Source organism: Emys orbicularis, chromosome 7 (genome assembly GCF_028017835.1).
Source record: "Emys orbicularis isolate rEmyOrb1 chromosome 7, rEmyOrb1.hap1, whole genome shotgun sequence".
NCBI lineage: Eukaryota > Metazoa > Chordata > Testudines > Emydidae > Emys > Emys orbicularis.
In genome coordinates this window covers 22,316,703-22,331,173 of record NC_088689.1, presented here as the reverse complement: position 1 = coordinate 22,331,173, position 14,471 = coordinate 22,316,703, and the positions used below count along the sequence as shown (strand labels likewise).

The 14,471-nt window shown below is 42.1% G+C and overlaps 1 protein-coding gene across 1 annotated transcript in view; it reads left to right on the top strand.

Moving 5' to 3' along the window:
* The window catches only part of UROS (uroporphyrinogen III synthase), a 33,274-nt gene that overhangs the window by 5,927 nt on the left and 12,876 nt on the right, over window positions 1-14,471 (top strand). The window contains exons 3-5 of the mRNA XM_065408582.1: window positions 3,270-3,366; window positions 8,232-8,306; window positions 13,012-13,086. Of these exons, the coding sequence (XP_065264654.1) occupies window positions 3,270-3,366; window positions 8,232-8,306; window positions 13,012-13,086 (247 nt within the window). The remainder of the gene's footprint in view (window positions 1-3,269; window positions 3,367-8,231; window positions 8,307-13,011; window positions 13,087-14,471) is intronic.

The following is a 14,471-nucleotide window of genomic DNA, read 5'->3' as shown; positions in this document are numbered from 1 at the left end:
CAGCCCCCTGCCTTCACTAGCAGGACCAAGTACTGATTTTGCCCTGGATCCCTAAGTGGCCCCTCAAGGATTGAAATCACAACCCTGGGTTTAGCAGGCCAATGCTCAAACCACTGAGCTATCCCTGTTTGAAGGACTGACATTACCAGTGACTTATGTTGAAATTGGGAGTGACCCTGGTAAGCTTTGTAGCATGCGTGTATGTTTTGGTGGTGTTGTTTTTATATGCTGATGATTTTACCTTAACAATAAATGTGCTGGCTTAGAAGGAGCTGTGTGGTAATTTGTAAGTGCTGGCAATACACTGGTCATAGCCCTCGAAGAGGAAGCAAAGGACAGGCACTGGCCTTTTAGGCAGACTGGCTTACTGAGGTATTGCAATATAAAGCTGGGAGCTGTTCAGCCTTAAAGCTCCCAGGGCAGAAAGGAGTGAGACACTGGTTTCCATCCAGGAGAGGTGACGGCTGGGAGCCAGAAACATTTAAGTGTGACCCTTGAGGGACCATGGATGGAGAAACGCACCTGCAGCTACCCTGAACATTTGAAATACTGCTTCATAGTTTTCCAACCTGATGCTGGATTTAGACTTGTACATTAAGAAAGTTTACATCTAAAATGTTGTGACGCTCTATACCTTGGGGGAGTGCCCGGTAGCCCCCAGAGTCATCATCTATATATAATTGTGATATTGCATATAAAGCATGCCGTGTGAGGTATCAGAGGAAAGATTATGATCTGCTGAAACCCACTGTTCCATCTAAATGTGTATATCACCAGTGCATATGAAGTTATGAGAATTGCATTGTATGATTGTCACTAAAATATGCTGTGGGTTTGGGAAGCGCCCAGATACTAGCTCCCCAAAGACAATAATGAGGTGGATAACCAATGCCCGGGCGGGTGTCCAACAACCATCAACAGCCATTGTCCAGCAAGGGAGTTACAATTCAATGACTCACTTGCACAAGGCCACACCAGGGGAATTGCTTATGGGGTCTCAGCAATGCCCACCAGACATGCCTGGACTTGTGTTCTCCAAGCACATGGACTAAGGGTATAAAACAGCACAAAGGGGGGGCCCCATGCTTTGCCTTTTCTCCTCCCCGCACCTATGCTGCAAGCAACAAGGAAGGACACTCAGAAGAGTGAAGATTCCAATAGAGGAAACTGGCCTAGGTTTCAAGGGTGAAATCTCTGTAATCTTTCAATGTGCTTTGAGAAATCATGCTCATGCTTAGACAGTACTCACATCTCTTCCCCAACTGAACTCTGGCTGGGCCTGTTAGTCAACTAAAGAGAGCTTTAAATGTTAGCTGGTTCAAAGAAAAACAATGAATAGGACACTCATGATGGATGTTATGGTTATATAGCTCTCAATTTGACAAGGGGGATTTCTCCTTCCCTCTCCTCTGCTCTTGGGCTGGAGGCAAACATTTTTTTAAATTAAAATTATTTTAAAGTTTGGGAAACCAGGTTGCTGAGGGTCATCCCCAGCTGTGTGAGAATTTCTCTAGTGCCAGGCAAGTGATGTTACTGTCACCTAATGAACATATTGAGGCTGCAGCACCTCTCTCCAAAATGCTTGCTGTACATGCACAGTGTGTTTTCTAAATGTTTATGGAAGTTACTGTGAGGCAGCTCATTAGCACAAGTTCTGCATTTACACATACTTTACGATACCCTGCAGCTGCAGAACTAAAGACTTAAAAAAACCCGAACCCCTTACTATGATCCAAACTAATTAGCAGTGAATGAGTTGGCCAGTTATGAAGCTAATATACACAGCCAGAGTTAGGAGGCATGGGCGATCCCAGGTATGTTCTACTTGCAAAAGCCCTAAGATAGTGCTTTCGTTGCAGCTTTAGTAGCATTAAATACACTTTATGAGGAGGTTAAATGAAACAGCTTTGGTGAAATCCTGGTTTCACTGAAGTAAATGGGAGTTTTGCCATGGACTTTAGTGGGGCCAGTATTTCACCCCACTTTAAATCCAGTCGTTTTAGATTCTCAGAGTATGCAATATACATGCATTTGTTATTAGCATTTTGTGTTGTAAATCTCTATATGGTCTCTGATTGCTAACCCAAATTTATCTATAACCCTCAGACATCCGACAGTCCTAATTTTTATTTTATTGTATATAAAGAAATAATGTAACAGGTGATAGAAAATGGTATTTATGCTAAAGAACTTTTCCCACATTATTTTAATATTCCTTATTTGTGTGTTCTATATTAGGGTTATATGCATGCAGTAGGTTCCATACAGAGCCAGTTTCAGGATTGGGCGCTTAGTTGTTAAAAAGTATCTTAAACAATTGTCCTGTACTCCTGTATAACATGAGTATTTTACACTTTTTATGCCAGGTTTCGAAAAGAGCTCAGAACCCAATAGCTCCCATGTAGGCACCTAAATAAAGTAATGAGATTTTCAAAAGTGCTCAGTACTTTTCAGCCCCCCATTACCATAGAACCAGGAGGGGGGGGAAAATGGCTTAACAGCTGTCTTAGCCCTTCTCTTGCCCTGGGCTTTAAGTTTTGTGCTGCACCCACAAAATTGCACACTTGATGTTCTCTCTGCCTTGTTACCATTTTAAAAATTATGGTATTTAAAATTTGAGATACATAGTTCTGTGTTATCCTTGTTCTTACAAATGTCCAGGGATATTTACTGAAATGCTGAGTTTAAATTGTGTACTCTGTTACTATGTTCAGACAAGGCCTACAATGTTTTATTGGTGGTGTTTTTTGCATAGACAGTAATCTGAACTAGTCTTCACCCTGGCAATGAGGCAAGCACCTGCCCTCACGCTACTTTGAGTTACTGCTAGCAATAATTATTAGCTTCCCCTGTAAGAATTTTAAAACCATCATACACTTTTAGGGTGACCAGACAGCAAATGTGAAAAATTGGGATGGGGGTGGGGGATAATAGGAGCCTATATAAGAAAAAGACCCAAAAATCATGATTGTCCCTATAAAATTGGGACATCTGGTCACCCTATACACTTTTCTCACATACAAGTCTGGTGAGAAGAATTTATGTCTGTTCCTACATTCAGATTTCAGAATTAACATTGTCTTGTGTGAAAGTTTGAGTTAACCTGAATTTAGTGTTATAAATCTCATTAATATTTCTGCTACTTGTATTAAGTGATCAAAATATTTGCCACTTTGTAACATTCATATTGTAAAATTGTAACATTCACTGTATGTTTTTTGAACTTCCCAGAGTTTATCTAAATATATTTTCTAAATTGTTTTTGGTAGCTCTCTCATCCAGATCATTATGAGGGTTTAATTTTTACCAGCCCAAGAGCAGTAGAAGCTGCCAAGTTATGTTTGGGAGAGAATAGTAAAAATGAAGGTAAGTGCAGATTTATACCTTTGGTTATGTCTTTTTAAATGAAGTTTTGTAAATTTCATTCTCGCTCCCACCAGAGTCTGCTTAGTGTGTATGTATGTGTATATTAAAAAAAAATCATATCTAATAATTGACTTTGAATATTTAAAGGCACCATGCTGCTTTATGCTTAGGTGAGCTTTCACATGTAGAGATTTTGTTTGTTTGTCCGTCCCCCCTCATAATAATAATTTTTCTAGCTATTATAACAAAAAACTCTGAGTTCAAGTTACTAATTAGACTTCATTTTTCCCCATAAAGTTAATGCAAGTTATTCTTCTTAATAATGCTAGGACAGTAGTAAGCACCAACTAAGGAATCTATTTCAGTTTTTAATATATAAAGGTATGTTCTGGGACTGTACATAGGTGTCCGCTGAAAATTCTCTAGCCGCTAGAAACCGGCCATCCCCATCATCATGCATGCATGAAATCTTACTTGAAACAGTTTTTTCAAATCTTGAATATAAAATCTGTCATGTGGATTGAAAAGTAGCGAAAAGACAGTGAACAAATGATAATGAATGAACAGCAATGTACCAGGTTGGGTGGAAAAGTCTTGTAGAACATTACATAGAAATTGTCATACCAGATTAGATCAATAGTCTGTCTAGTCAGGAATTCTGGCTTTAACAGTGGCTAGTACAAGATGCTTCAGAGGAAGGTGCAAGAAAGCATATAAATGGACAATTATTGAATAGCCCACATATAGAGAAAGTTTCTTTCTATTCCCAGGGCTGGTCTACACTGGGGGAGGGAAATCGATCAAAGATACGCAACTTCAGCTACGCTATTCGCATAGCTGAGGTCGAAGTATCTTAGTTCGACTTACCTGGCCGTCCTCACGGCAGCAAGTCGACCGCCGCGGCTCCCCCGTCGACTCCGCTTACTCCTCCTGCCGAGGTGGAGTACGGGGCGTCGATTCGGGGATTGATTTATCGCGTCTAGACGAGACAAGATAAATCAATCCCCAATAGATCTATTACTACCCGCCGATCCAGCAGGTAGTGTCGACGTGGCCCCAGACAGTTAATAGTTGGTTTACTCTCCATAGAACAAGGATATAGACCCTTTAATATTTTTATCTAACTGTCCTGGGGTGCTCTACTCACTCCTGGGGATTAGCTCTGCCAGGCCAAGGCCCCTTCCTGCCGTGGCATTCCATCACTCTCTCTGTGCCTCTCACTCTAAGGACTCAACTGCTCTCCCTTTGTGGCTTGGCCCTCCAGCCAGGTCACTTTAGTACTCCCATTCTGGGGGGTCAAAGTCTTTCTGGTCTCACTGTCCCAGGCAGTCTTCCCATTTACTGCCCCTTAACAGTGCCACTTCTCCAGTGGCTGGTAGGGGAACCCAGGCCCGCCCTCTATACTGGGTTCCAGCCCAGGGACCCTACAACAAGCCATCAAGGTCTGCACAGTCCTGAAGCTTACTGCTGTATCCCTGGGCTATGTTCTACCTTACCTTCTCTTATCCTGGGAGTGACTGTAGCCTCACTCTCTGTAGCCCCCATCTGCCCTCAGCTGCTGGGCTTTATACAGGCCCAGTCTGTTCCTGTCCAGCTCAGCCTCATTTCTAATTAGTCCTTGCCACCTCCTTCAGGTGCTGCCTAGGTGGTTAATTGGCCCATCTCGCCACCTTAACCCCTTCAGGCCTTGTGTGGGGTGGGCATCCCTTCGCACTAACATAATTCTGGTTGTTCTCATTAACTATAAAACTATCTTATCCTTTTTTTAAATCCTACTAAACTCTAGAACTCAATGTTTTATCTTCTGGCAATGAGTTTAAACAATTATTTCCTTTCACAAGTTTTAAATGTATTTATCTTTTCATTTCAAATGATATCCCCCTTGTTCTTGTATTATGAGCAAGGGTAATTAGAAACACCTGATTTACCTTCTCCATATTTAGGCTTTGATCATGCAAACATGTACATGAGTAATTTTACACATGTAAATAATACCAGCTCAGTGAGACTGTTCCTGTATTTAAGTGTTTGCAGGATTAGCACCTTAGATTTTAAGCTTTTGGGGGCAAAGACCATCTCGTTGTTTGTATTTGTAAAATACTTGTTACAGTTGGGCCCCAATCCTGATTCGGGCTTTTGAGCACTACTGGAATACATACATATTTTAAATAATTACGTATACCTCTATCATGTCATAGGTCAGGGTGCAGTCGAGAGAGGTTGGGGGTTGTGCCACTATTTGCCCTGCAACCTGTGCATCTTACAATGCTTTGCTACTGTAGCTCCCAGCCTGGGATGCTCACAGCCAGCCTACAAGCATGCAGGTCACACCCTGAAGTGTCTGTGTTCTAGACATCCCTGGTGCAGCAACTCTGATCCCAGCAGCCTGACTACAGACCCTCTCTGGCTTCCAACAGCCTGGGTTACAACCAGCAAGGTGACCCCAACACACTTCCAATCCCAAATTTTCTCAGAACCATGTGCTGTGCACTGTCCAGCCCTCTCCTGGACAATTTAGAGGAACAAACGAATCTTCTTATTTCTTTGAAGACACAAAATCACATCACAGCTTATTAACTTAAATGAGGTAAATACACCCTTCCATTTAAACGCAACACTTGAGTTGGTCTATAGTAAAAATAAAACAAATTTATTAACATAGGATGTAGGCCAAGTCATGCCAAGTAAAGGAATAAAGTTAGAAAGGGTTACAAGCAAATAAAAGTGAAAACACACAGCTAAAAGTCTAAAGGTACGGGCCTTGTTCAACATGGTTTCTCACCTATATTCAGTTTCCAGAGACTTCCACCCTTCCTTCCTCTCTACCCCCGCCCTTGGTGGAAGGACCCATGTTTCTCAGCTTGCAAAAGCTCTGTTCCCTTCTGTCTGTCTAGTGATGGATGCCAAAGATGACTTCTGCCCTTGCTTATATTTTCCAAAGTTCAATGAACTTGTTTCAAGAGGCAGGATGACCTCATGCTGTTTTTCCTTTCCTGTGGTCTTCCCTTCCCCTGCTGATCTCTATGTAAATAGAACTTCCTGTATTTCTGGTCACACCTTGCATAATTTCATTGGAGACAGGTAGACAGCTGCTTTCATCCCTATCTGGGGGAAAGCTTGTTTCTCCCTTTGGTCACAGACAGGAAAGCCTAATATCAATGAGTTTCCATAATTTCTTATGTAGTGTTAACACATACAGTTCACACTGATATTAATCACTATTGTGTCATAGGGTTTCATAAAAGACCTCACTCTATATACTTTTATAATACAGTAATATTGTATACAATCAGTTAATTCAATTGCTTATCACTTGAGGTTCAGACCCCCTGTCTTTATAGACTAATAAACCTTTTAAATGATTTTTTCTGAGGGTTACCCCTCAAAATAAAGTTTTTTCAAACTGCAAGGAAGACAACATGAAGTCTGGTGGTAAAGAAAGCTCCATGCTCTTTCTTTCCCCTCTTCTTAGTTTAACAGCTTTGTTTACCTAATATGTAAAAGTGGACCTTCATTGTCTTTGCCTGAAGATCAGGCTGGTCAGAGAATCAAATACACATTCCTTTGTCTAAGGCAGACCTGTTTACCATCTCCCCTGACATGCCTGGTTTAAACACACTTTACTCATATTTCCAGCATATATTCATAACTTTTTGTACACACCCTGTGCATACATCATGCAAAAATGTTAATGATCAATGCATTATTAGTTTTGAAATGAAACCTCACAAGGGATATATGTACAAAGATTATTACAATAGTCTGTAGGGTCTGAATACAAGGTGTGTAGTGTCACACATGTCTCCTCTTATTCAGACTCCTTTCTAAACTAATCAGTCCCAATCTTTTCAATATCACCTTATATGGAAGGCTTTCCATTCTTCTGGGGTTTTGGGGGGTTTTTTTTGCACGACTCTCTCTGGATCTTTTCTACTTCTATTCAGCCATTTTTTAAAAAAACTGAAGGGCAGAAATGAACTCAGTATATTTCATGTGAGTCTGTACTGTTGTTTTATATAAGGCATTATAATAGGAGACCTATCAGATCTATCTCTGCTCAATCAGTTTTTCAGGAATTGGGAGGAAGAGGAGGCTGGAGCCAAACAACATTGCTCAGTGTGAAGCTATCATTTAACTAACATTTTTAGAAGGAAAAGCTATTTCCTAGCCATTTTATTTTGGTGTCTGCTTCTCTAGGATAATATTTTTTCCATATTGATAGATCTATTTTTTCTTTTTATTCAAAGCACAATCAGCGTATACATTTGTCTTATTATTTTTATAAAATAATAAAGCTGCATACTAAAGTATTTCAGTGCATGAATATAGGATTTATTTACTATTCTTTGATTGGTTGGCATGAAATCTTGCATTTATTCTACATCTAAGCTTTCAGTTTTAAGACTGAATCTATATTGGATATCCTTATTGCACAATTTGAAATTCATCAGTTTATCTTGCACTTTTTGCTCTGGAATTCTTTTTCTTCTGCAAGTTTAACTGAGTTTTTATTCCTAGTTAATGTCAAAATATAAATGAGCATTACAAGTTACAGTTGATCTGGTACTGTGCAAGTATGCATTAAAAATACTACTTTACACAAGTAATTGAAAACAGTATTTGTTCAACCAAAGCTTTTTGAAGTATGTTATAGACTGTTTTTATAGTGAACCATATAACTGATTTAAAATCTTCATTTTGTACACGTAGAATTGCTGACATTTATAATGTAGTATTGGTTATTAGTATTTTGGTGCACTCACAGATTTCGCAAGATAAATAAGCAATCTTTTGGGCAGATGTCCAAATACTCTGGTGTTTATGCTTTATTGCCAAATGCTTACACATAATGTAATGTTTTACAGCCTGGAGTAATTCTCTTAAAGAAAAATGGAATACCAAATCAGCATATGTTGTAGGAAAAGCTACAGCTTCTCTAGGTAAGCTGGATTAAAGAAGAAACCCTTATACAAAACAACCTCTTCAGTACAATTCTTGAAGCATTAACCTTAGTTCAAGGTTTCCCAGAACAAAGGCATAAGAAGCTCCTTTTTATTAACAAGTGAAAGTTTCTAAAAAGTCAGCTTTATACACATCATCAGAGCAACACCAGCTGAGGATCTGGCCCTGGGATGCACGTTATTTTCCCCATTATAATGCAATTGCGATTACATTAATGGTGATTTAAAAGATTAGTCAAAAAAAGAAAAAAAAGCAGGTATTGAATTCATATGTATTTTCTGTTTGTTTATAGTATGAATGAAATGCTAGTGCCATTGAAGTCAGTGACAACATTCCCATTGACTTCAAGCGGGTAGGATTTCACCCATTGTTTCTATGTTGTGATCCATCATCAGAGAGTTTAAAGGAATTGTATACATTGTTTTAATTATGCTATACAAATAACTCATGCTGTGGGCAAAGAATCCTTCTACCATATGTTGAAATCCTATTAATTGATACTTAAGTTGTTTTGCTTTTGTTTTGAGAGCATTTCAAAGCAGAGGTAGGCTGGTAGCACAAATCAGCTATTATATAGAATAGAATATCAGGGTTGGAAGGGATCTCAGGAGGTCATCTAGTCCAACCCCCTGCTCAAAGCAGGACCAATCCCCAGACAGGATTTTTACCCCAGTTCCCTAAATGGCCCCCTTAAAGATTGAACTCACAACCCTGGGTTTAGCAGGCTAATGCTTAAACCACTGGGCCATCCCTTCCCCTATAATATATGGAGATATACCTATCTCATAGAACTGGAAGGGACCGTGAAAGGTCATTGAGTCCAGCCCCCTGCCTTTGCTAGCAGGACCAAGTACTGATTTTGCCCCAAATCCCTAAGTGGCCTCCTCAAGGATTGAACTCACAATGCTGGGTTTAGCAGGCCAATGCTCAATAGTTCTCTTAATTGGAGTTTACTGCACTTTTTCAGTAATATCAGTTTTATTTATTTACTTGATCTTTATTTTATAAATGATGACTTATTCAGTATATGGTTAGCTGAATTAATTTTAACCACTTCAACTAATGTGTAGATTCACTGTTTGTTATTGGCCTGATACATTGGTTATAACTCTATAACGTGGTGTTTATGTTTAAGTCTGACCTAGGTGTCCCATGCAAGTTTTACTTTTCTTCTATTAAGATACTATATCACATAGGTAAACAAGATGTAACGTAGGCCTATAAAGAGATAAGCAGCACAGTTTGATTCTCATTTTTTTCTGCTATTGTTAGCTATTGTGTGTGTGGTTTTTAGTGTTATGGGTAACCAAAGTCTAAATCAGACAGTGTAGAACATTTGACATTTAGCTGGGGTACTGCAGGATAAATCAATACTGTGTTATTTAAAGTGTACAGGACTGTGGGTTTTTTCCCTCCTGTTAATTTGGCACATTTTAAATGATATGTTAATTTCATGTAAACCCTGTCTGCTTGTAAACTTCAGCATGCTAGATGACATTTTGTTGTTTGAATTAGAAGATGAATTTATATGGCAACTGTTTTGTTACAAGTTGCACGATGTTCGTCATTAGCAGGTGTCAATAGCTATGTGATGTGATTCCTTGCACCTATCTCATTGCCTATCCTACCACTATTTTGTGAAGTACATAGCCTGAGCAATTGTTCAGTTCCCTGCAAAAATATCTTACAATCGCATGCCCATGAGGACAAGCAAGACTCCAGAGCTAGATACAGGTTTTATTCCCCTCAGTATGACTGGATAAACTGGGAGGAGTGGTAGATACGCTGGAGGGTAGTAGGATACAGAGGGATTTAGACAAATTAGAGGATTGGGCCAAAAGAAATCTGATGAGGGTTCAACAAGGACAAGTGCAGAGTCCTGCACTTAGGATGGAAGAATCCCATCCACTGCTACAGAATAGGGACCGAGTGGCTAGGCAGCAGTTCTGCAGAAAAGGACCTAGGGGTTACAGTGGACGAGAAGCTGGATATGAGTCAACAGTGTGCCCTTGTTGCCAAGAAGGCTAACAGCATTTTGGGCTGTATAAGTAGGAGCATTGCCAGCAGATCAAGGGACACGATCCTTCTCCTCTATTCGGCATTGGCGAGGCCTCATCTGGAGTACATTGTCCAGTTTTGGGCCCCACACTACAAGAAGGATGTGGAAAAATTGGAAAGAGTCCAGCGGAGGGCAACAAAAATGATTAGGGGGCTGGAGCACATGACTTATGAGGAGAGGCTGAGGAAACTGGGATTATTTAGTCTGCAGAAGAGAAGAATGAGGGGGGATTTGATAGCTGCTTTCAACTACCTGAAAGGGGGTTCCAAAGAGGATGGATCTAGACTGTTCTCAGTGGTAGCAGATGACAGAACAAGGAGTAATGGTCTCAAGTTGCAGTGGGGGAGGTTGAGGTTGGATATTAAGAAAAACTTTTTTACTAGGAGGGTGGTGAAGCACTGGAATGGGTTCCCTAGGGAGGTGGTGGAATCTCCTTCCTTAGAGGTTTTTAAGGTCAGGCTTGACAAAGCCCTGGCTAGGATGATTTAGTTGGGGATTGGTCCTGCTCTGAGCAGGGGGTTGAGCTAGATCAGTGGTTTCTCAAAGCCAGTCCGCCGCTTGTTCAGGGAAAGCCCCTGGTGTGCTGGGCCGGTTTGGGTACCTGCCGCGTCCGCAGGTTCGGCCAATCGCGGCTCCCACTGGCCGCGGTTCGCCGCTCCAGGCCAATGAGGGCTGCGGGAAGGGCGGCCAGCTCATCCCTCGGCCCACGCTGCTTCCCACAGCCCCCATTGGCCTGGAGCGGCGAACCGCGGCCAGTGGGAGCCACGATCGGCCAAACCTGCGGTCGCGGCAGGTAAACAAACCAGCCCGGCCCACCAGGGTGCTTACCCTGGCGGGCCGCATACCAAAGGTTACCAATCCCTGTTCTATTCTATGATAAATCTCACTAAGGCTACCAGGATGTATGTGAGAGCCTCAAGGAGACAAAAGATAGCTTAGCTCTGCATCAGATGTTTTGCTTTTGTGCAAGAGACCTAAAATATTTAGTGATATTTAGCGTATATGGATTAAATAAAAAGACTGATACAATCTGATCCTGAATGGTTGCTTAGCATGGGGATAATCTGGATTTAATTTCTAGAAGTACAGAAGAGATTAATTTAACTGCACATAGAAGGTCACAATTCACAATATCAGTCAAGATACAGAAAATAATATGGACTGAAAGGAAGCTTGAGCCAGTCACATCTGACCCTATTTAGTTAACTACTTGGGATTTCCACCATATATGCCTTTAAGGTAAATAAGAGACATATAGTACTCTTGGATTTTCAGTTTTTTATCCTGCATCGCAGAGGGGAGCTGCACACCTGATAAGCCATGTCTATAGGCACAGTAGGCGCACAGGTGCAATCGCAGGGAGTGCACCCTGTTTTGTGCAGTGAGCCAACACTGGCATCTTTGCCCCCTGTAAATTTGGGGCCAATGATTAAGGCTATATTTTAGTCACAGGTATTTTTAGTAAAAGTCATGGACAGGTCACGGGCAGTGAACAAAAATTCACGGCATGTGACCTGTCCATGACTTTTACTAAAAATACCTGTGACTAAAACTTGGGTGGGAGGCTGGGGGAGAGGGGTGGCCCGGGACCCCCACTGGTGCTGGGGTGAGGGAGGGAGCCAGGCTGAGGCATGCGGCCTGGGACCCCCGCTGGTGCTGGGGGGGGAGGGAGCCAGGCTGAGGCATGTGGCCCGGGACCCCCGCTAGTGCTGGGGGGGGAAAGTCAGGCCAAGGTGCGTGGCTCGGGACCCCTGCTGGTACTGGGGCGGTGGAGGGAGCCAGGCCAAGGTGTGCGACCTGAGACCCCTGCTGTGCTGGGGGCGGGCGTGAAGCTGGGCCGAGGCGCGCAGCCCAGGACCCTGCTGGTGCTTGGGAGTGAAGGAGAACCGGGCTGAGGCGCGCGGCCCGGGACCCCTGCTGGTGCTGGGCGGGGGGTGGGAGCCGGCCCGGGACCCCTGCTGGTGCTTGGGGGGGGGGGGAGGATTGGCAGGGCTGGCAGGAGCTCCCTACCCGGCTCCATGTCCCTACAGCTTCTAGGCAGCGGAGGGGCACAAACGCCGGCTGCCACAGCTCCCGTTTACTGGGAACCGCAGCCAATGGGAGCTGTGAGGGAGGGGCCTGCAGGCACGGGCAGCGCGTGGTGTGGAGCCCCCCCGGCCCCTGCACTGCCTAGGAGCTGTAGGGCCATGCCAGTGGGAGCCCTCCACCCCGAGGTAAGTGCCCCCCCTGCACCTTCCAACCCTCTGCCCCTGAGTCTCCTCCCACACACCCAAACTGCTGTTGCTGAGCCAGCAACAGCCACTGCAGAAGTCACGGAGGTCACGGAAAGTCACCGAATCCATGACAGACTCGCAGCCTTACTCACAAACAGGTTCCAGAACAAAATTCAGACATTCCATAATCCCCCATGTTGCTCTCCTAATGCAGTTCCCTCTGTGTGATTAAGGATCAAATCCTTAGGTGGTACGTTACTTAAAAAAATGATTCAAGAAAGTCTAAAGAAAGTTCAGTAAAAGATGGATCAAGTTGGATCTCCTGTTTCCATTCAAGTGTTTCTGAAAGTAAAATCAGATTGGTTGTCACATTCTGTCAAACAATATATTTCTTTGTTACTTTTCTTACAGTGGAGGAAATTGGCCTTGCTCCACAAGGAGAAAAGTGTGGAAATGCTGAAAAACTAGCTGCATACATTTGCACAAGTAAGTATGCAGAAATCTTTCAGTTAAGGTACATTTAAACTTATTTAAATTTATTTTAAAATACTGCACATAGTCTGTGTAGAGGTGTTCAATAGAATCCCGAAAACCCTTTTGTTGGAATGCTTCAGATGTCCCCAACATGTTTTGGATAAATAGGTTTGTGCTATACAGTATCCAATCGGTATATTAGTTTATATGAAGTAAATTGTAATAATAATTATAAAATATTTTATGGTCCAACAGACAAAGTGGCATTTACTGATCCTATTAGCCATGACTTTTATAATGTAATGAAAGGCAGAGCTGCAGATGTAGCCTGTTTATCTATCTTGGTGCAATTGATATTCCATGTCCCTTTGATACTGACTTTCCTTGCTTCAAAATTAGACATTATCCCAAACCAAATGAGGCTGGCATTCCCCCCCTTTCCCCTGCCATTGTCCAATGATTCAAAAGTAGATAAAGAAATAACCCTTTCCCCCTCAAAATTAACCAGACAAGTCCCAAACGAGAATTGTTTTGAGAAAGTTAAGAAAGCGGGGGTGGGAGGAAGGTTCCAATGGAACGCTGAACTTAGCTTTTGTTATGGTGAAAGCTGTAATGCGGGACTACTAGCTACTTCTAACAGTATCAAACTTTTGTCTGCTCTATGTGATTTCAAGTCAGCTGGTCCAGTGGAAAATGCTAATTTAGAAAGCTTAGGTATTGTGTTTATTAGTTGTTGTTATACTAGCCTGCATTGCATATAGCCATGCTATTAAAATTGTTATGTATTGTATGCACAAATAGTGGGGAACCAACCAGCTCCATAATCAGAAATTTAAAGTATCAATTTTCCCTGTAGTAGTGTTTTTGAGAAACATGTTTAGGCCTGGTGGCTGATTATTGTTTATTGGGCAACTGTAAGATAGAACAACTACAAGCCATACAGAGATGTTTCATGATCAAACAGCTGGGATTCTAGAATTAGGAGAAACCTACGCCATAAGAGATAATTGCTAAGGAAGTGAGACTGGTATCAGAACTTCTGATATATATAATGTTTAGGAGAGTTCATAATTGATGTTCATACTGACTTTAAAGTGTGTTCAAATTCAGATTGATATCTGCTTGATGAGATGCTTAACACGAGAAGATCAACAGATTTAGGCAGGAATTAATGTTAAAAAGGCTTTGAGATTTATTGAGCTCTGTGTGTGTGGCAGCTGTAGAAACTCTGTGAGGCTGTGCACCAAGTGTCTAGGTGCTCTGTACCCTAAGTCCACTGAATACTGAGTTTGTTCCTCTGCTGGCAATGCAAGGTATCAGGGTGTTAAGGAAACTGCAATGCAGAGTCTCAAAGAGACAGTGAAATTGAAGATTGGGGGAGATAGCCACTCAACTGA